Below are 22,182 nucleotides of genomic sequence, written 5' to 3'. Positions count from 1 at the left end.
GGTTCCTTTGCAGCCTACGCATGCTGATACAGCCCCCTAAACTTCTTTAATTAACCAAAAGAAGTATCCATGTCTGTTTTTTTCCCCAAGATAATCCTAATATATAACATCTTTAACAGCAATAAGACTGAAAACAGGGACACATATGCATTTATAAATGAAATTAAGACTTTATTAGCTTATTTGAAATTGGAAATTTAAAATGTGGGCAGATTGGAAATCAATGGATTCAAGTAATGCATTTTGGAAAACAATACAACACTGTATATGAAACTTACAAACTCTCAAACTGGGCGTGAATGTTAGAATAAAAAACATTTTTGTTCTTCTTGGAGGCACTTATACCAAATCTACAACATCTAGATTCTAGCTAGGTACATCGTGGCTACTTTTTAATTTCAGCATTTGCAACATTCACCTCGGGGAAGCAAAGACAAGTAAAAAAAATGGTAAGGGGTAAAAGTAGCACAGCATCAGAAAAAGTGAGAGTGCTGATGCCATCTTGGCAAAATAAGAACATAAGTGAGACTATAGATGAGGAGAAGTGCTTTAGGTGCATATTCTCAAGTAGTTTTAATCAGTGTTAATCTTTGAATTCCCAAGTGACTGAGCTTCCATCATCTGCTCTGCAGTTTCAGTTGCACACAGTTTCTCCTCCTCTAGATCCAGAAATAGTGTCCATTTACTTACAGTAAATCCTCTGATCCCGATATCCATATTTTGTTTCAAGTGAAGGCTGTCTTTGTTTATCCATTTTAGATGGTCTTGACCAACCTAGCAATGGTTTTGTTCCACCTTACACGGGTTGAATTGTTTAAAATCTGTCCACATATGGTTTTCCCTGTGTCAGATGTTACAATGTTGTAAGGTAGATTTCCTTGGAACTAGGTTAGATCGGAACACATTAGCAGTTTACGTCTTACACTTTAAAATCAACCTTTAGTTGTCAACAGCCGTGTACAACTAAAAGATATTAATGCAAAATAAAGTTCTTCATTTCACTTGAAAATGGTTCATTCTTAAGGGATTGACATTTCATCACATTAAGTTGTACACCAGGTCCTGACTGTAGTCATATTTTTTAAGGGTAGTAATTATAGCTCTGACTTAACGAGATAAATAAGTGGCACTAATAAAAATGTTGCTCTTGCCAAGACCTCAGCAATTCTGCTAGTTTATAAAAGCATACAGATCAGAAGAACCCTTTAGGCTTCTCTCTAAGGCTTCCAGACTGTTAGTAGAGTATGAAATGTTTCTAAATCTTTTTGTTTGCAGTTCTCATCAGACTGCAAAGTGCTGCAAAAGTTTCTGAAAAGTGGCTTGAGCAACAAACAGTAGCTATTTCAACTTATAGCTTTCAACATATACATTCAATATCTAAAGCATTACATTATGTACATTCAATTATAACATAGAGCTCTTCCTTATGCTATTGTCAGCCACAAGGTCAATGCCAGAAAGCAGAGCTTAAATGTAAGAAACACAAAGGTCACATTACACATATATTCCTAGAATGTATAGAAAGTATATTTCTGGCCTTCATGAGTCAAAAAATATATTAATTTTCTAGTTTTAAAAAGAGCATTCTGTAAGTAGCTCCATCTCTGATGGCTCCTGGATCAAACAACTTTATGCAAATACTCTCCATCCTCCCACACACTCACCACCACAGTTTAGTTTAGTATTGATGAAATATTCACAATGAACAGTGGAGGAAAATGAAATCTCATGTTGAAAGACTGCACAGCATCTAAGGTTTTAAAATCGGAGTTTTACAATAAAACATGATATGTTGGTATTTGGTTGCATTCCGTAAGGCAGTCAGTGCAACAATCCGTTTTAGTACAAAAAAAAGAAAACCAAACTGTACAGCTATGAGGTTCAATGTGAAGCAATCCCCGTTGCAAGCTCTTTGCTCTGAGGCTTTCATAGCAAGCCCTCGTGTTCAAAACTGGAGGAGATGAGTGAGAAGGAGAAAGGGATGAACTTGACGCCTGAGCCAGTGTAGAACTTGTTCTGGAACTCCACCCTGTCAGAAAAAAGAAGCACAATTCCAGTGAGACTAGGCGGCATGATGTCACGTACACTACAATACTGTCTATAGCTCCTCACCTTGGGCAAAGGGATTGCATTCAATCAAGAAATCGTAAGCTTTGTAAAAAATAATTATTTTACAAATATATAAGCTGTTCATGTCATAAAATGAATACACTTAATTTTAAACCCTCAAAAAAAACAATCAACTGTACTTCGCTTCTGAAGCACATTTTAAACATCCTAAACCAGAACAGGGCTTCATAGTTCTAAACACCATTTAGAAAACACAGTCATGCACCGAGAACAGAAAATGAAAAGAAGGGGTGAGTGGGACAACAGGTTTTGTGGGAGGCTTAGTCGTTATAGAAACTTAGCCTTGAACTAAGTTTAGAAACTGCACAATCTGAATGGTAACTTTCATGGAAACACAGACCAGTGCAGCCGCAGTGCGTGCAGGAACGCCGAGAGACCCTCCATGACGAGCAGGATGGAGACGGTGAGTACGGCGAACAGGCCGAACACGGGCACCAGGAACACGATCCCCACCGTGGTGTTTACACGGAGCCCCACTCTCATCACCATTGTCCAGAGGACTTCCGACAGCTCTAACAGGACACATCGGGTAGGAGCAGGAACATCAGAGACGTACCGTGCCCATATTGCTCATTTACAATTCACAGAGGTTTCTAAAGGAGGCTCTGTAAAATTCATGTTATGCTCTTTCGAATATAAAATTTAGAATTTATCGGCTTTATGTCTGTGATATGACTGAAAATGACTATGTCACAAGGTAATTTGTAATGTTGATAAATGTATAAGGAAGTCAAGCACGACACAGGTGTACGACAGGGAAATGTTCTGGGCTTTGGAGTTTGGCTCCTCAGATAGTCAAATATTTAACCACAGAAATCTAAATGCAAAAGTTTAACATGCTAATTGCAGAGGATTCCTTCCTATACTTACGAGCATGTGCAAGGCTAAGGGCCCAGAGACGCAGGTAGGAAGCTGTGTTTGAGATGCATCCCAGACAGTATTCAATGGTGTGGATTGACTGATGCAGGAAAACATCTGCAAAGTTAAACTACAAAACAGCAGTGCATTACTAATAGTTCAAAGAGTTACAACACAGAATTTCAAACCGTTAGCTGCTTCCTCCAATAACATAAATTTGTAAAACTGATTGCAGATGCCATACTCTAATAAGGACAATCTGTATTTTTGTGACAGATTAAATTTTAACATGATTTCTCTGGATAGCTGATAATACCGTAATTCTACAGTAGCCTTCAATGTACAGTGCATTCTATTCCAATCTTCTAGGTACAGCAACAGCTAAAAATGTTTAACAAATCTGGTCATAAACAAAACGCACTGAAACGATACAATAAGTTTTTTATGCAAAATAAAATTGAGTAATATTGCCTGTACCTAGCAGTATAGGTGTCTTCTACTCTTACCATCTTTAAATTGCCTACAGTAGAGATATACATCTTATCCTGTTTCCCTGTTTCATGTTTTCAACTCAGACTCCAATTCTGTATGACTGAGGTCCAGACGCACGTTCCTGTGGTGGAATAAGACACTCTCACGGCGTCTGCCAATGCCCTGCAGATGCGGAGGCTCACAGCAGCCGTCCTTCCCTGCCCTCCGACTACCCTGCGGCCGGTCTCACCTCCTCCGGCGGGCTCTCTCTGCTGGCCGAGTGCTCGGTGTGGCTTCCCCCCTCCTCCAGGTCGAGCGCCCTGAGCAGAGACAGCTCCTCCTCGCTCCCTCGGCGCACCAGCTCGTAGCCCTTCTGGAACCACAGGGGACACACTGAGCGCCACACACCGCGAGCAACGCACCAAGAAAACAACAAAGAAGTTACAAAGGAACCGGGAAAGGTTTATTCCGTGCTGAAAAGGGAAGAAAAGAAACACAACGTTTCAGCTGAAATGTTGTGTTTCTTTTCTTCTCTTTTCTGCATGGATTTAACCTTTTCCTGTTCCTTTGCTACCTAAGCATGCTGACGCAGGTACCTACTTGAAAACATAAGTTATGCAAGCGCTTTCGTGGTTCAAAACAAGTTGCCACCTTGTATCACCAGCTGAAATCCCCTCCCCCCCCCCCCCTAAAGTCTCTACACCTTGTATTTGAAAAATTGTATTTATATCTGAAAAACTGAAATTACATTCTAAAGCAGAGAAAACTTGGTTACTAAACTAAAACCTAATGCCAGAAACGTACGCTTGGGACAAACTGCAAAAAGAATCAGTGAAAAAAGAAAAACAATTTTGTAAAATATACTCAAAATGTGAACTTTCCAAGAAGAGATCTACTAAAGTGCCATGGTACTTGCACGTTTTTTTCATTTTTAAAAAAGAAGACCATCCCCATCCCAGGATAGGTGAGCATCACTTCAGCAGCTAAAAGCTTGCTACGTCTCGAATGACATGTGTGAACTCTTGCTTTGTGGTGGAGTAGATTCAGAATTGAAAAAAAAAAGGCTTAAAAACATTACAGGTTTTTGCTTCCTGATACACTGCAGGAAATCAGAAGTTACAGCCATATCACTCCGAGACTCACAACTGGCAACCCACTGAAGCTAAGCAGGTGAGCAGGTGAGCCTAGTCAGTACCTGGATGGGAGACCTCTCAGGAAAAAACGAAGGTTGCTGCTGGAAGAGGTGCTAGTGGGGCCAGCAGGGGGTGCTCACCCTGCGGTCCATGTGGGTCCTAATGCCCCAGTATAGTGACAGGGACACTATACTGTAAACAGGCGCCGTCCTTCGGATGAGAAGTAAAACCAAGGTCCTGACTCTCTGTGGTCATTAAAAATCCCAGGGTGTTTCTCGAAAAGAGTAGGGGTGTAACCCCGGTGTCCTGGCCAAATGTCCCATTGGCCCTTACCAAACATGGCCTCCTAATAATCCCCATCTCTGAACCAGCTTCAATGAGCTTTCTGGGGCACTATGGCTGCCGTTGCATCATCCAGGTGGGGCTGCACACTGGTGGTGGTGGAGGGGATCCCCATTACCTGTAAAGCACTTTGAGTGGAGTGTCCAGAAAAAGCGCTATATAAGTGTAAGCAATTATTATTATTATTATTATAAGATACGAAAGGTTACAAAGAAGAGGAGACCCCTCAGCTCATCATTATCAGAGATACTGCGGGATGAGTGTTACTCCTTACCCTGTACATGCCAAGAGGCTTTCCACCATGGTGAAGCCAGTAGAGGTAAAGTGGCTTCCCCAGCAGCAGCACCGGCACAGAGAGGACCGCCAGCACCACTAGGAACACCTGCATTCCCGTCTGTCAGGAGCCCAGCACACCACGGGGTCAGAGAGAGAAAGGCAGGGTCAGCAAAAGGCCATCCCAGACCCACAACAAGTCCCTACTCCAAATCACTTCCACTGCACAAGTCAAAAAGTCATCGGTGGACTACTCACATGCTACAACTTGACTGTCAGCCACACAGCAACAAATGTTAGTTAAATGCACACAGACTCGACCTCAGTCTATTACTGTACGGATTGTCATAATATAGTATTTTAGATTAACTATGGCAGACGAGTTAAATAGATACTCCCACTTTAAAGGTTTAAAACCTACTTCCATGTTTCGTTGTCATTTTTATTATTATTATTATTTGTAAATACACCTGTTACTGACTGTTAATGGTAAAACCCCGGGTGCAATTTCATGAACAGTCTGACCGAGTTTCTTTCATTTTCTTCAGATTAGTGCCAGGGTCTCACTGACCTGGCCAGGATACAGGGGCTGTACCCCGCTGTTCCCCTGGAAGAGGAACATGTTGATGAAGTGGATGAGGATGCTGGGAGCCAGTCTGGAGTCCATGGCCGAGAACGCTAACCACTTATAAACGACCATGAACACCAGATAGCCGAAGAGACAGAGCAGAAACAGCAGCTCTGGGAAGAACACCAAGAAGATGTTGAACTTCTTTCTGAAGTGCCTAATTCACAGATAAAAGAAAAAAATATATATAATTACTGGTACAAAGCATGACTCACAAGCTATCTACATAAAACAAACTCCAGAGATGAGATGCTCTTTCTTTGATATGATATAATTAAGGATGGAGCAGCCTAGCAAATAAACAGTTTTATTTTTATTTTCAATGGTGTACTCTTCCATAATAACCTTGGAATTGCACGCACACACAAGATTAAAGGAAAAATAGTTCATCTTCCTTTTCATCCAATGCATAACATTTTTGCAGTGAAGGTTATTTTCAATTGCTTCGTATTTGGACTATGCTCCTGTTGATATCATTATGCTGCTGTCTAGGATCAGTTTTACTGCTAGAGAGATCTACATCAAGCTTTTCTAGAGTGGTTCTGCTGTTAAAATCCTCTATTCAGGTTGCAGGATGAATCCTATTGAGCAGGTTAGTGATCAAACCAAAGGCACTGCCTTCAGATTAAAAAATGCTTTACTGCCGTCTTTTGCAAGTAGTACAAATCTAAACGTTCAAAATCAGAAAGCCATGTTATCAGGAGTAACTATGACATTTCCCCTCCAGTTATTCTAGTGTCTGGGTTCCAGGCTTGTAGAGCTCAATGTAGAAGAAACAAAGAGAACTTATTAAATTAAGTGAACTCACAGGTGATTGAAGACGCTCAGAATGACTCCAAAACTCATGTGAATAATACCCAAAATGACAGACATCTTCATCTTGTAGGAGTTCAAAAAGCTGAGACGATTATTCGCCAAGTTCCAAATCTGGTATCACATGGAAGGAAACAAAATAACCATTGAACCATTAATCCAGTTGTAATTAAATTACCCAGTAAATTTGCTGCTATTCACTAAATGTTTTTAAAGTTCTTCAAAATGTTTTGCATGAAAAAAAAGAGACACTAAGAATACATGGAACTGAAAAATGCTTTTGAATTAATTATTTTAGAAATAAAATGTTGTCACTAACCTGAGGTGATTTATTTACTTAAAAATAACCTTTTGGTCACATCTGTGTGCGTGTGATAAATCACATACTAAGTTTTGACACACACCAAACAGCATTTAAGCACTTAAAACACATCAGTGTTTACTGACACTGATGGAACTGCAACCTTATTTAATCTTTTGTTCATCCATAACTGCTTATTTTGAAGCTAATTATTGGACAGTATAATATATTTCGATGCTTAAAAGTAGAATTCTTCTATTAATACAAAAATGCGCTTTACGTTACTGAAGTATAACATTGCATTACACCAAAAAATATAAATTACAGTTGTAGTTCCATGCACTCACCGGATCTATTCCAAATGGGTAAGGTCCACTGAAGACACCAGTGACGTTGGGATCGAGGGTTAGAAAAGCATTTGAGTGGACATCTGTGTCACTTTAAAAAAACACAAGCATAGTCACATAGAAAAAATACTTTTCAGATCAATTTCACAAGGAGATGACTGCATTGTCACTTTCAACTTGTAGTCTTCACAGATTTCTTGCTCAAAGTCTTCCCAGATCAAGGGCTAGAAAGTTTCTGAGAATTTCTGTAATGTTACTCTTTACATCACTTACTTCCAATGTTTTCCCTCGAACATCGCCCGCACACTCCACCCAGACCCGAATATATTTAGAGACTTGGAGAAACAGTCATTGTAGATGAGCCCCGTGTATAGCGAGAAGAGACCCATCATCAAGATAATGTATCGGCCTTCAAAGAACGTGTTCCATATCTGTTGGAAATAATGACAAAATACCATGTTACCCTAACAGTCATTAAAAACTGTCATAAAAGCACTAAAGCACTTCTACGTTAAGACCGCTTCAGTAAACTCATTATATTTAAAAAATACAGGAAGTTCTTGACATATGCAGCAGATGTGCTCCTGGAAAACGCTATATGTAACATAATGATAGATGTAAACAGGATTCGGGTCTGCTTTCAGACAGAGGGTTTTAAGCCCCAGATAAAAACAATTGCACATATTTATTCAAGAAAGATGTACTACATCTGTATGAACATTTCTAAACTGTAAATTCTAATCGAAAACGTTTTTTAACCTTTAGGAATTTTGAGCACAATGTGAACAGCGGACTTGTTAGTGGTGGGTGGTGATCAGAGTGGAATGTGCACGAGGCTTGAGGCTGTAGGCGTGTCTGGACCTAGCAACAATCCTCAGTCCTTTCACTCTTACTAAGCCTTTTGAATGCCTTTTATCTTAAGAGTCTTGTCAATTCAAATTATTGGCACTGAAAGATTTTTTTTTCACGGAACGTCTCACTTTTTATTACTTTAGGATGTTGTTTTAGATTTTACACAATATAAATATGAAGAACAGACTACGGCAATAAAGCGTCTTTACAGATTGAACAGGGAGATGAACTGTGGTTGGAAGAACACAGCTGGCCAAGAGACAACATTCATCTCGGAGTACCACTGCGTACGCAGAGCGTCTGCTGTCTTGAACACTCTGCTAGTTGTCTCTTCCTGGCTGTGCCCAGGCAAGTGAAAGAGAGAATATGTGTGTCCTAAATTAAGAAGTGGTATACATTCCGAAGACATAGTAAAATAAAAATGTGCAAAAATGAAGAACTAACTCTAAAAACACAATGAGGACAAAAGGCCCAAAATCCCATTAAATACACACAAATACTGCAATATCCTTCATTTATCAAGGGTAGGGCATCAAAATTACTCTCACCTCGTTTCTTGTTCTCCTCAGTTTGGGGTTGTTTTCAAATACTACCATCCACAGTGAAAAGAGAGCCATGACTATCCCATGGCCCAGGTCTCCAAACATCACAGCGAAGAGGAAGGGGAATGTGATAATGGTGTAAGGCGCTGCAAGACATATACAGACCAGATAATGGATCAGCCAGAGCTAACACAGTTAATATCACGTTCACTCTCAATTCAACCCCAAGAGTATGTTGACTGATATATAGACAAAGATATCAAAAAACAACATGACAACCAATGTGGTTTAAAAAACCACTCACTCTGCAGCATCCACTGTAACAGAAACGTACTAGACTGATACCAAGACCAAAACTGTCCCACAATGAAATTATCTAGTCCTCCTGACCCATGTAACCCTGTCATATCAAGTCTACCCAGTAACTATATCACCCTGCAGCTCACAACTGGCAGCCCACTGAGGCTCAGCAGGTATAAGTCTGGTCAGTACCTGGATGTGAGACCTCCTGGGAAAGCTAAGGCTGCTGCTGGAAGAGGTGTTAGTGGGACCCGTAGGAAGTGCTCACCCTACGGTCTGTGTGGGTCCTAATGTCTGAGTATAATGAATGGGACACTATACTATAACAAAGGTGCTGTCCTTTGGATTAGATGTAAAACCAAGATCCTCTCTCTGTGTTCGTTCATTAAAAATCCCAGGGTGTTTCTCAAAAAGAGTAGGGATGTTACCCCAGTGTCCTGGTCACATTTCCCCCTCTTGAAATAACCCCTATCTATGAATTGGCTTCATTACTCTGTTCTCCTGCCCATTGATAGCGGATGTGCGGTAAGTGTCTTGGCACAATCCTATAATCTAATTAAAGTCCCAGGCATTTCTTCATTTAAGGGATCGCATGAAACACAAAATATTCCCTCCTTAAAACAGGAGCTGTTTCTTTTGCAATAGCTAATGTTTTTCACTTTACCTGGATTGACTTCTCTGTAGTTGCCAACTCCATAGGCCTCCACGATGTTCTGAAATCCTGAGGTGAATTTGTTAGTTCTGATGAGTGTTGGCGGTGTCTCTGTGCTTGGTATTCTGTTCACAAAAGATGGAACAGTGGCTCCATTTTTCCTCTAAAAAGAACAGCAAAACTTTGAGTTAGAAATCAGTTACTACAGTATGTGTAGTAACAATATTTCCGAAAAATAACATGAATATTTTTGCAAACATTAAAAAGAGCACAAAACATATACATTGTCTGGCTTCTGTAAATGAAAAAGAGTCACAAAGCCATGATGCACCAGATAAGAATAATATTCTTCATTCAGCAGAACAGTTTCCATAGAAGCATAAACATATTTAAGATGAATATTTTTCTGGGTGTGTTGTGAATATTGTCCAGATGTGGATGATATATCTGCATGATATACAGTACGTCCTTCCATGCCTTACCTGATGCAAAAAAATAAAATGCAAAAGTACATATATTTTGTGGAACCAGGCTTCCTTCAGTAATCATTAGTGTGATATAAACTCCTTTTTTTTCTAATGGTTCCCTTTCCATTAAAACATGAATGGTGTGTTTCAGCATGGCAGGCAGCCACAGAAGCCCACTTTAAATTCTAAATATATGCCCTAACGACACGTCCTTAAAACATTTGAGGGAACCGATACAAATCTGTAGCATTCAATTATGCACAGCCCAGCTATCTGCACTTAAAAGCACAGGAACCAAGGCATCCGATTGAATTATTGATGTAATTAAAACCAGAAATGTCAATTAGCTCATCCAAAGGTCAATGAGGTTTTCTGGCTGACCCGTTTTCTAGAGAAATAAAAATGACAATAAAAACTGCACGTTTCTCAAACTCTCGATACAGCACAGAAGTGCACTTACAGATCCCTCCTCCAGCGCTCTCCTCAGAGTGGACAGGTCATCCACTGGGCACCACACCTCCGCAATCAAACACTTGTTGGTCACGTCAAAACTGCACAGATTCAGGATGTGATAGATGGCCTTCATCTTTTTGACCTGGATCACCCACGTGTAGACAGATTCCGAAGCTTTACTTAACACCTGCTTCAGGTAATCTTCTGTTCTGTGCAGAACCTTTTAGAAGGACAAATAAAGGACAGAATTTATTAAGAAAACTGCACCTTAAGCGCAACCTCTACACATTGCTGCTTGTAGTAAAAAGCAATGTACTGGAGATTTACAAAGTGCTTTTTTTTTTAAACAACAGCGCACTTAGCAGAGCTTGTTACTTTTAAGATTTGCATTACTTCTCACAGCATTTATTTAACAAAAATATATATTACTTTGGTCATTTTCATACATTTAAATGTATCAGTTATTTTTACCAAACTTCACATTGTTTCATATCTTTAATGAACACAGCAGCTCTCATTTGTTGATATTTCATAAAACTGGTGTTAATTTCTGTGCCACAGATAGTGCATCTCAAACATAGATTCACGGTAAAAACAGCATTACAGCTGACACTTTGATTCATTTAGGGGTTGGGGATTCACAGTTCACGCTGCATGTGAATCATGTGCTAAAACATGTGTTAAGTGTATCTTTAATTTTTTTTGCTCTGATAATTCAGAGACTGTGCCAGTGGCTGGAGGGTATAGTTTCCCTCACTGAAGCACAAGGAAGTCAGATGATCAGCCTGAGGCCTCATGGCCAGTGTGATTAAGCACCTGAGAGGGATCCCAGACCCCATACTCCCAAGAGCCTCAATCATTCTCTTCTGATGACATTCTTCTTTAAATCCCTCAAATCATTTTTCCAGGGTCATGCTGCTGAGTGCAAAGAAAGCCGTATATGATTAAAACAACTGCAGTCTGGAACACTGCCTGTGCCCAGCACTGCCCGTGTGAACGCTGTAATTAAAAATCTGCAAGTTTCCACTGTTTAATCCTTTTTTCAGATGAAAAACCAATTCATAGGTTACTTTTTAACCTTTTATTACAGCACCATGGCAGATACCTTCAATTTCAAATTCCTGTGTTACTAGAATCACTGGACGTGTCACTTAACCTCAGCCTAAACCATGATGAGGGGGCCTTCAAGTACATGTTTTGGCAAAGTAACACCTACAGTGTGCAGGTCTTGAATTCGAGTTCGCAGTCCCTCAACAACTTCATTTCTTTCTTCATTACTGCCAGGGTAAGGGTAGAGGTGACAGTGGTAACTGGAAAATAAAGGAGAAAAAAAACATATTTAGAGCAGATACAGCTTTTTTTTTCTTCTTCTTCTTCTTCTTCTTCTTCATTCTCCTTAAAGCTTACGTTGCACAAATGAAAAGAAAACATTTAAACCACAAAAACATATCTTTACCAGTCACATATCTTCTTAACCTTCTGGCCAATCTGCTCACCCCAGTAAGAAATTAGGAACACTACACTTTTTGTGATTTCACCCTGGAAAAAAGAAAACAGAATTTTATCTTACACATTTGTCATGTAAACTTTAATTAGCTCAAAAACTGTATTAGACTGGGCTTTATTTTAATTCTAGCGACTAATACTGATGATTTTATTCCATATAAAAAAACACCCTCTTTGTCACAGCATCGGTTTGGAATTTTATTTGAACTCCAATATCTCTCGCAAAACATTGTGTGCACAAAGTTTCTGGACTGAATATTTCCTATATATGACCCATTAAACTAGCTAGTCTCCACATCTGATCCCACAGAATGAGAATAAAAAGTAGCTTACAATAAAAGATCATTAATAAATCAATAAATGCAAAAATACCAAAAAAGTGCATACTCACAGTATCAGGGTCTTCAACACTTTCATTAATCTCTGCATAACTAAGAATAGTGTATCCTTTACACACCCTCCAGAGCATTCTTTCAAAGGCTTCGATTTTCACTCGTTGTATGAGGCCTGATATGAACCTAAATTCAAGCAAACACGAGAAAATGGTAAGAACCCTAAAACCAGAGTTAATTAATTACTATTAAAATCTTTTGCACTTCTGAGCACCAGAAATGATTTGCATGACCTTGATCTGGTCAAACTAACACGGCACAGTGAGAAAACACACGTTCAGTGCCTGATATAAGTGAAAAGTAAAAGTGAAAAAAGGGTGTTCTTTGCCACAAACATCCTATAGTTACATTCCTGCTCTGTCCACTTCAGATAAGTGCAAATCTATTGCAGGAATAGGGCAGAACAGCACATGAATGCTAACAAGGCTTTGCAATTATGATACAAATCACATGGTAATAAAGAGCATCAGGATCTAAACCTGCTATAAAAACCCATGGAGGGTCTCTCTAGAGTATGTTCAGTCTGCTACTTTTGCCACTCTCGTAGTATTTCCAATCCAAGTCTCCCACTGCCTATCTTTGACTTTCAGGTGTACAGATAAAGATATCTGTATTATCGACCCAAATAAAATTTTAATAATCTTAAAATTATTTGCATGTACAACATCTGATCACTTTTATTAAAAGTAGGTTTCTGAAATCCTTTTTCCATGCAAAGAAAGTGTACAATATGTGATTGTTTATGCACTTCTAAGCCAAAACCATTATTTTTTCCTGTTTTTATTGTTACTTTGTACTTTATTAATCTATCTGCTCTAAGAAAACCAGTTTGAAATTGAAGGTTTTAAAGGGATTTTGCACTTGCACAACATTATTTTATTAATACACATAAAGTGAGTAACTTTAACTGTCACTTCTATATGTGAACTAACATATATCTACAAAATAAATATCTAACAGGATACCTACAAAATAGATTTGTTGCCTGTAATTTAAAAAATATTTTGTGTTTTGCTCTATATTTTGTTGAAGAACACAGCATACACATGCTTAAATGAAAGTCCCCCCATCTTAAACAAGATTTATAATCCCTCTTCAATGCTACTTAATGTTAAGGTTTCCCAATAGCTCATGTGTGCTATGTGGATGTTCTCCTCTCCCAGGTTGTTACACACCCGAGTTTGGCTCCCAGACGCTGCATGTTATTGTAGTCCATCACAGACTCCTTTTCTATGAAAGGAAACTCTTCATACTGGGGCTGCAGGGGTTCCTGCTGAAAACAACACACACCAAGACCACTTCAGTATCACTTTGCTCCTTAGGTTTTCTGTGCCAAGTAAGCCTGTGCATTCACCCAGAAAAAATGTAACGTTACAAATGTCACAAACAGATCTGAATTACTTTATTTCTAATAAAGATGTTGCCGAACAGTGAAATAAGAATTGCAAATAGCAAAAATAGCAAAATGACCTTTTGTTAAGGGCTGCATTTCAACATTTGGTGGAGCAGTTAATGAGTTCTTTAATACAATTCCGAAGTGGAAAAAAAAAACATTCTAACATATCCAGCCATCCATTTTCTACCCAATTCAGGATCGCAGGGGAGCCAGAGTCTATCCCAGCAAGCAATGGGTGTAAAGCAGGGTACACCCTGGATGGGACATCAGTCCATCACAGGGCAGACACACAGACACACGCTCACACCAGGGCCCCTTTCCCCTGAAGCCAATTAACTTACCTGTACAGTACGTCTTTGGACTGTAAGAGGAAACCCACATGAACACAGGGAGAACATACAAACTCCACTCAGATAGTGCAGCAGATATGGGACCAGGGTCTGAAATCGGGCCCCAGAGCGCTGAGACTTCAAGGCTAACCACTGCGCCACCGCGTCATCCTAATCACTCAATACAATACTTAATGCTGCAAATGATCAAGTACAAGAAGGGTGTTTTAAAGCAGATGAACCGCAATAAAACCATCTGCACTATAATAACCCTTGAAAATGTAACCCAGTTAAATAAGGGCAGATTTAATCAAAAGAGGAATGCCAAGCAAAGCCTGCTGTATATTCAGCTCTTTTGAGTTAAAACATGTCCTCAATTAACTGTTATCTGTATAGTAAGGGCCGTCCTTGTTATTAATTCAGGCACTTCAGCAGGTTGCAGACATTTTAGTATTGCCTTTCTGGATAATTTTTTCTGGTCCAATATTCTGGTAAATACTGAAATCAAACAAAATAAGACTTGTGTGATCTCTGACTGGCTTGTATAGTGCATTATTATAAAGCAATTTAAGGCTTTTAGGTTTGATCAAAGGGGCTGTATAAACAAACTGAAACTGCTGAGACACACTGTCACACAAATTATTTTGACTTTCTCTTGCTAACCTTTAAAAGTAGTCATGTGGGGTTTGTTTCTAAAGTCAGAGGTTATTCCTTAAACATCTTGAAACGACCACATTATCCACGTCAGCCACATGGCACAAAGGAGAAAGACAAGTAGCTCGTAAATGTGAAAAAATAAAACCACTGAGTTCTCAGTGCAATTGCCAAAACACAGACAGACATGCTGCCACATCCTGCATCGAGATGATTGGTAAAGGAGTCGACATTTAGCAGATTAGCACAGACTCCACCAACAATTCACCTCTGTGTTTCTCTGGACAAAATTCCTGGTAATCCTCAGCATGTGAGTGTACTCCATCAACTCCAAGAGATTCTTTTTCAGTTTCTCTTTGTTTTTGGTTACTTCACTTAACTCAGCTTCTAGCTTCTGCAACTGTTCCTGGTAAAAATGAAAAAAAAAAATGCTTCATGAATTCATTGTTCTTCTGTACATTTCAGCAATGCGTTAAGTATCCACTGATCCGTTATGCTTGCTAATGCTATAACTGTTTAATTTCACAATACATGGAGGAGTTTATTGCTGTTTAAGAAAACAGAGGGTAAATACAATTTTAACCCCATAGTGTATATTGTAGCACTAATCTCTCTGCTACAGAAAACCACAGACCTTACAACAAGATGGTGGTTTTAACAGCTACAAGCATAACCCACTGCTTTAAAAGTGTATATTTACAATGTATCAGGCCCTGGCTGCTGACAGAGCAAATCATCATCTTAATCGTATTTGCAAGTGCATGTTATGTTAGAAGAGTAAACCATAAAGCAGGATGTTATTTTCTCTAGACAAATACTATTAAAACAGAGTAGCCAATTAAAAACAAACTTACCATTATGACAAGGACATGCTTGGGAAGAGGAGCCACTGGATTGACATCACCTTCAGGTAAGGGAATATCTGCTTTTTTTATTTCTCTCAGCAGATACCCTACAGAGCCACACCAATAAGAAAAACAAGATTATGATGCAGCAGCATTGTCATTGCTTTAGGTTTTATCCTATCTCTGAACTAATGCAATCAATTAATGTTGTACATGCTGTCAATCAACAGTAAGAGGTCTGATAATCTGCCTCAACAGTAACATGTCTATGACACCTAGAGTATTGTCAAGTAGCACAAATACATCATGTAATTCTGTCCCTAAAAAGAATAAATTTTGCTAAGCATATTCTGCAAAAGGTATGTGCACATGTGACAACAAATGTCAGCTCTGTACACTCCTATTACTCACTGGCACTGATAGCCATTACTGCACAGTAGCTCAAGGGTTTCCTAAACACACAGCACTCGGAGCACCTCAGGACATTGCTACTAAAACAGTGCTCCAAAGAGAGAGGGGCTGAAGAATCAGTGATCTACTGATTGCAAATACGCCTAGCAATTGGAAAGAAAAGGCAAAGGTAGTGAAAAGTCTGTCTGCATCAGTAATCTTCAGGATTGATTAGTGCTTCTGGCCATAAAGGAAATTTTAATTCTAAAAACTGTTTTAAGAATGAATCCAAATTTGTGTTTAATAATGCCACTGTTCATCAAAGCAATGACAAGGTTAGACCGAAAAGCCCTTTTGCAATGGTCAGACCTATTGGGAGGAATCAGGTACCTTTCATATGCTAATAAAATGATATTGTGAGAGAAGTGAGACTGAAATACACAGGCAAAAGCACAACAACTTCTACGGGTCCACTGCCTTACTCCTCTACAAAAGCTACCTTTCAGAACAACTGGATGCAGATTTAGTTGATTAGCAATAGACTAGACACCGTAATCTAAGCAATAAAGTGGCTAAAGTATGTTGATCTTATTACTTCATAAGTAGTACCATAAGTGAACCCAGAAACTCAATTTTTTAATTTGGCCATACTTTTCCAGTTCTAATTCTTGACTTCAAGCATCCACTTAAGACATTTGGGAGCTTTGCCGTCTCAGACAGACCTGCAGTTTCCCCGGAATACGTTCTAGGTACAGCACATAACGGAAAGTATTATCTGGAAAGTGTGTGCTGAGAACTTTTCAATATCTTTTCTGGGAATGCAATGAAACACATTTAAAAACTTCACTGCCTTCCTAAAAGATGCTGGACAAACAATTTGTTGCACAGCATAAAAAAAATCTTGAGTCCATTTTTCCCTTTCCCAAGCTTTTTATTTTTTTACTAATTCAAAAAATATCATCTGCCACTCTTTTATCTTCACAGATTGCACAACTCGTTCTATCAAAGGCAAAGATCACAAGTTCCTAAGCCATGGGAAACACAGATGGCAAAATGAACGACATTTCTTGAAACGCAGCAATCAGATATAGGAGCCGAGGCTCATTGACCTCAAATGTTATGTTTCCTTTTAAACATTGAAGCTGATAAATCAACAACGCATCTGCAATTTTGGTGGCAGAAACTTATAGTGGATAGAGGGAAATTTCCACAGGCAGCGGCACAAAAATCTGGGAAAAAAGGAGTGTAACCTGCTGATGATACTGGATTCTAGTGCAGATCCTTAATCCGACAAAAGAGAAATGTGTGCCCACTGAACCAAAGCGTCTCTTACCGAGGATCCTCTCCATTTCCTCACACCTCTTTATCTCGCTGACAAACTTGCGCTGGAAGGAGTTGACGTTGGGGTTAAGCTGTAATGAAAAGAACAGAGGGAAAATAAGATAAGATCAGTTTATTGGCCATATACAATTTCTTGCATGAGGAATTTGTCTTTTCGCAGACACACAGACAGGGAGAGAAGCTTGGGGTCAGAGCGCAGGGTCAGCCATTTATATGGCGTCCCTGGAGAAGTGGCCTTGCTCAGGGACAAGTAGGATTCCTCTGCCGGCCACAAGGTTTGAACTGGCAACCCTCCAGCCACAGGCGCATATCCTTAGCCACAGTGCCAGCACTCCGCCCACTGCGCCCACAATTGCCTTCGGTGTGCAAACAGTGTGTTGACTGTCGACAGTGTGGTATCCACGCACGACACAAAGTATGCTTGGCCAATGAAAGCAACTTTGATCTTATTTGATCCCTCTCTACAATTAACAAGTCTATGTATGACTAGCATCACACTCTTGGCACGACCAGGAGTTTAATTTCACTGTCCACAAAAGACCTAACGAAGGACTTCTCCTCTGGTTTCTATTGATGTTTGACTACAGGCAGAGAGATGATACTTGAAATGTAAAATGAGTGATTTTTCCAGGAATTAGTGGACATTGATTACAAGTTTCCCTACTAGAAGTTCTGACGTCAGCAGATCTACTCATGCTTGCACACAAAACAAAAAGAGGCCAAGCTGTGCTTCAGCGTCATCTCTAATCTTTTAAAAAACTAATAAAATGACAGTATAAAGATGTGTTGATTCGGAATATTTCTGCTCTTTTTTTAACTTTTCTGTATCCGTTTGCTTTAAATTAATTCTCAAACTGCCAAAGAACTGCAAAATGTCATCAATTTTCTTGTCCTACGAATAATAATATGCAACTATAAATTACATTCAGACTCAGTGGAGCAAAACAATTGATCAATGGAAATTAAAGCTGATCTATGATGTACCTACATTTAGCATTAACTCACATCACCAAACCATTCCAGAAAACGCTTACTACTTAGCATAACTATTAACTCAAAGTCAGGTGCACTTTCCAGATCTTGGCAATGCCTTGACATTCCTATACTTCATCTCACTTCTGTCTCCTACTGCCAGCTCTCCTTCACCAATCTCAAACACAGAAAAACAGGAAGAAAACACTGAGCATTTTAGAACAATGCTCATTCAAATTAGCTTTTTCTAAACCTTCTATACACCTCTGTATAAACAGAAATAATTTCCTCGTTAATATTTTTTATATTGCTTGCAAAGCAAGCTGAACTTCCAGCACCCTACCTGAAGGTTCAAAAATGGAAATATGACTGGAATTATTCAAACGACTAGAAGTACCAGACAGCAGATGTTCATGAATATGCAGATGTACCAAAACATGATCCACAGAAAGAGTAGAGCTAAAGGCTTTAAGACCCCAACATAAAACAGTGGTTAGGTCTAGTCTCTAGCCTGCAGGGTTGTGGGTTTAAATGAATATGTGGATGCTACTGTTGTAACTCTCTGAATGGAGTACCGAATACTCCTTCACAGTAAAGTTATCATGGTAAATGCTGATTTGTCCTCATTTAAATTAACTACATAAACCCACAAACTATCCTCCCCGTCATCGGAAAGCAACATGACAAACTTCAAAATGAACAGCAATGCTAAATCAGCAACAAAAACACCATGTTCGCAACAGTAAGAATCAACAGTAATGATGCAGTCCTTACATACTGTACATCTTAGTGAAAGAAAATATGATTTTTTTTATGTATTTACACCTACTTTATGTATGTATTCTTTGCCTGGTTTGGTTTCTGTCTGTGGATTCAAGCTCAAACTGGACTTGCCTGTCCACACAGAGGTGTTTGTTGCTGGGTATAATACTGAGTGATCTAATGTGCGTGTTCCTAAGAGTACATTGTTTTCAACCAAATCAATGACAAAGCACATTACACATAGTATCAGAGATGAATGCTGGAAATCTAAACGGAGCTTATAAATTTACCTGGAAACTCGCTACAAGAAAACTACCAAGTTATAAAGTGACATGCAAAGTTAAATGATTGTAATGCTATCCCATATTTTTTCTTCACTGCCTGTTGTTACTGCTGTTTTTCTAAAGCTTAAATTTAATTTCAGGTTTTCAGTGGTGACTTTATACATAATCTGAAGAATGTGTAGGCTCATAGGATATAATGCAATGTAGCAAAGAAGTCTAAATGTTTTTTTCATCATAAAAATTTGAAGTACATAAATTCCTACCAAATACAGAGTTTAGGGAGAATTGTGTTTACTCTTTTTGTTTATTAATATGTACAAATATATGAAAAATGAATCATGCTATTTTCCACTAAAAATACCACAGATCTATTTTCGTTTTAGGTACATTGTTTGACAATGATAAACTCTCTTCAAACAATGCAGTGTAATCGAGTAAAGTTATTCATTACCGGGAAAGCATCCTCAATTAAGGATGTGTTCAGCTGACACTCAACACAGCATTGCTTTTTATCTGTAATGCACTAACACAATCACATGCTTTATCACACATTTCTCACTGGTGTAGCCTAAGAAGAGCAGCATTCAGTCTCAGCCGATATTACAAAAGCACTTCTATAGACTAACAATCCGGAAATGCCAAATATGTATAAACTGTCATCTGTTGTATCCGCTGAGGTTGTGAAACTATGTAACAGTCTTAGTCATAATTAAGTGTATGAACAGCAGCCTAGTTCCGAATTTAGCGCATTTAAATCAAAATTGGGCTGTTCAAAACAACACATACCCAGCATTTGAAATTTGCCACGCTGGACCTGTCAGTCTACAAAATGTATTTTTTAAGCTCCTCAACACAGTACCCCGACTACAAAGACGTAGTAGTTTAGTGATTTCGCATGGAGTCATCCGGTGTGTAGGGCTGCTCAAACATGTCACGGCAAAACAGTTCAGATAAAAAAAAACAAATTCCGCAGTGGTATAAGCGTTGAGTGAACAAGACTGTCTTTAGCAAAACAGTCACACCATACTCCATTTATACTCACATCCCTGAACTCCACCAAGCCCATCTCGCCCAGCTCGCTGATGCAGTCGTACGCAGACCCAGACTGCAGAAACAGCTGGGCCAGACACATCTCCTCGCTCCTGAACAACGAGCCCATCCTCGGCTACCGGCCGTCCGCCTGCACAGGTCTGCAGAGATTAAAACCCTCGGCGGAGATACACCTCCGGTCAGTCATTAAAAGGTGACACGTATCTGAGCCGCACCTGACAGGGCAACGTCAAGGCAAATCCATCCGAAGCACAGCTCTCGATTTGCCTGCTTCCGAAATCTTTAATGTTAGCTGACGGATTGTAAATTCTCTGAGAATCTCTCCGTATAAAAGAACTAATTCGCGGACAACTTTAAAAAAAGTCCCCTTTCAAGTCCAGTTAAAAAAAACAAACAACCACTGCTATTAAGGGCAGTTTACAATGGATGAGACGCTCACAATCGGCTACACACTGAAACTAAGATTTCAAACGTAATCTCTTTAAACGTGAACATAAAAGAAGGACGTTTTACGTCGCAAGCGGAAACGACTACATCTTCGTTTAAAGCCCATCCTGTCGGCAAGCATAAAAATTAAATAAATCGAGTTCTTCTGACTATTTTATTGACAGATTCCTTCCACGTCGTTTCCAGGTCAAGCTTGTCTTTTCGCTGCCTAGTTTACAGTGCTGTCTTGATACCGGCCGACTGTAGACTTTCCCTGGGATTTGACGGTGCAGGAACAAATATGTCACAGTATTGCTGGCCAAACAAAAGTTTTCATTAGTTTCCGGTGATGTAATAACCTTTATACCAAGCGTTACAGTCGTGCTACTTTTTAAATGCATCAATACACTAAGTACAAAATGCCTACAAAAAAATGAGAAATCACAAGAACCATTAAGAACACAACGTTTACATAAGCAATGCAAGCCCCACCTCCAAAAACACATCATTCCGTATGCAACGCGTCGGTTTTATGTTAAAATACACCTTTCCGGTTTTAGTAAAAATCTTAAGATTATCTAAAAATGTACATCTCCCTTTTCCAACTAGTAAAGCTTAGTCTTAGCTCTTTACATGTTTGAGTTGCCGTTTTCTGACTTGAAGACTTTGAGAATATCATTATAGCAATTCCTTATGACCACTCCCATTCATACAGTACGGCTCACCCTGAAGTTCTTCATAGTAAGAGACCCACTTCATCCAACACTGAAGTGCAGCCCCAACCTGACAGATACTTGTAGCCATCATGCGCAAACTTACCATAATCAGGCAGAGAAATTAGAAATTACTCATCCAATTTGAAAATCCAGTCGTGTTGAGGTTGCTGAGCTTTAGCCTGGATACTTTTTCCACCTTCCTGTCCATTGCAGTTTAATCAGTGGTAATACGTATTCTCAAGGTTATGTGTAAGTAGTGAGACAAAAAATGATAGGAAAGCAGAGCTGAATCTTGAAAAGCAATGCAGAATGATTCTGAAGTTTTATTTCTGATGCCCTTCGTCACAGAAAGAACAAAGCCCAATGTTCTACCATGTAGGAACCCACTGAAACAGCATAACATATAGCAAATATGTTATGAAATATTAAAGTCTATACTTACTAGTAATGCTTCTTCTAAATATCCTGAACACAAATTTGTTCTAATAAATGCAGTTACCATGTTGTTCTGGTGATGTTGCTTAAAGATGCAGAGTGTCAAAACATAACCCTTCACA

The 22,182-nt window shown here is 39.2% G+C and overlaps 1 protein-coding gene across 3 annotated transcripts; it reads right to left on the bottom strand.

Annotated features, from left to right (window-relative positions):
• Positions 1-150: 150 nt before the first annotated feature.
• On the bottom strand, positions 151-21,306 carry LOC102693384 (V-type proton ATPase 116 kDa subunit a 2). 3 transcript variants are annotated; one of them, XM_006640242.3, is made up of 20 exons: positions 20,476-21,306; positions 17,408-17,486; positions 15,694-15,791; positions 15,108-15,245; positions 13,636-13,730; positions 12,460-12,586; positions 12,019-12,101; positions 11,779-11,872; positions 10,570-10,782; positions 9,655-9,805; positions 8,697-8,836; positions 7,570-7,727; positions 7,297-7,387; positions 6,644-6,762; positions 5,779-5,992; positions 5,209-5,328; positions 3,710-3,832; positions 3,001-3,118; positions 2,471-2,642; positions 151-2,029 (listed from the first exon to the last, which is right to left on the bottom strand). In XM_006640242.3, exons 1-20 carry the CDS (start codon positions 20,590-20,592, stop codon positions 1,927-1,929), a joined length of 2,553 nt encoding a protein of 850 aa, XP_006640305.2. In that variant the 5' UTR covers positions 20,593-21,306; the 3' UTR covers positions 151-1,926. The 3 variants fall into 3 exon arrangements, with proteins under 3 accessions (XP_006640305.2, XP_006640303.2, XP_006640304.2); XM_006640240.3 differs by having other exon boundaries at positions 13,636-13,733; positions 20,476-21,302; XM_006640241.3 differs by having other exon boundaries at positions 3,710-3,829; positions 13,636-13,733; positions 20,476-21,302.
• Between the last annotated feature and the right edge of the window lie 876 nt (positions 21,307-22,182).

The sequence above is a fragment of the Lepisosteus oculatus genome, chromosome 22, assembly GCF_040954835.1.
Source record: "Lepisosteus oculatus isolate fLepOcu1 chromosome 22, fLepOcu1.hap2, whole genome shotgun sequence".
Taxonomy (NCBI): Eukaryota; Metazoa; Chordata; class Actinopteri; order Semionotiformes; family Lepisosteidae; genus Lepisosteus; species Lepisosteus oculatus.
This window is presented reverse-complemented; position numbering and strand designations above follow the sequence as displayed.

What these genes read in the sequence shown, in the direction of transcription:
- LOC102693384 (XM_006640240.3), bottom strand. Translation starts at nt 20,592, where the DNA reads ATGGGCTCGTTGTTCAGGAGCGAGGAGATGTGTCTGGCCCAGCTGTTT. An exon ending in GCTTGGTGGAGTTCAGGGAT is followed by an intron (nt 17,487 to 20,475) that starts GTGAGTATAAAT and finishes TTTTCATTACAG; the next exon opens with CTTAACCCCAACGTCAACTC. An exon ending in CACGCACTGCGGCTGCACTG is followed by an intron (nt 2,030 to 2,470) that starts GTCTGTGTTTCC and finishes TTTTTCTGACAG; the next exon opens with GGTGGAGTTCCAGAACAAGT.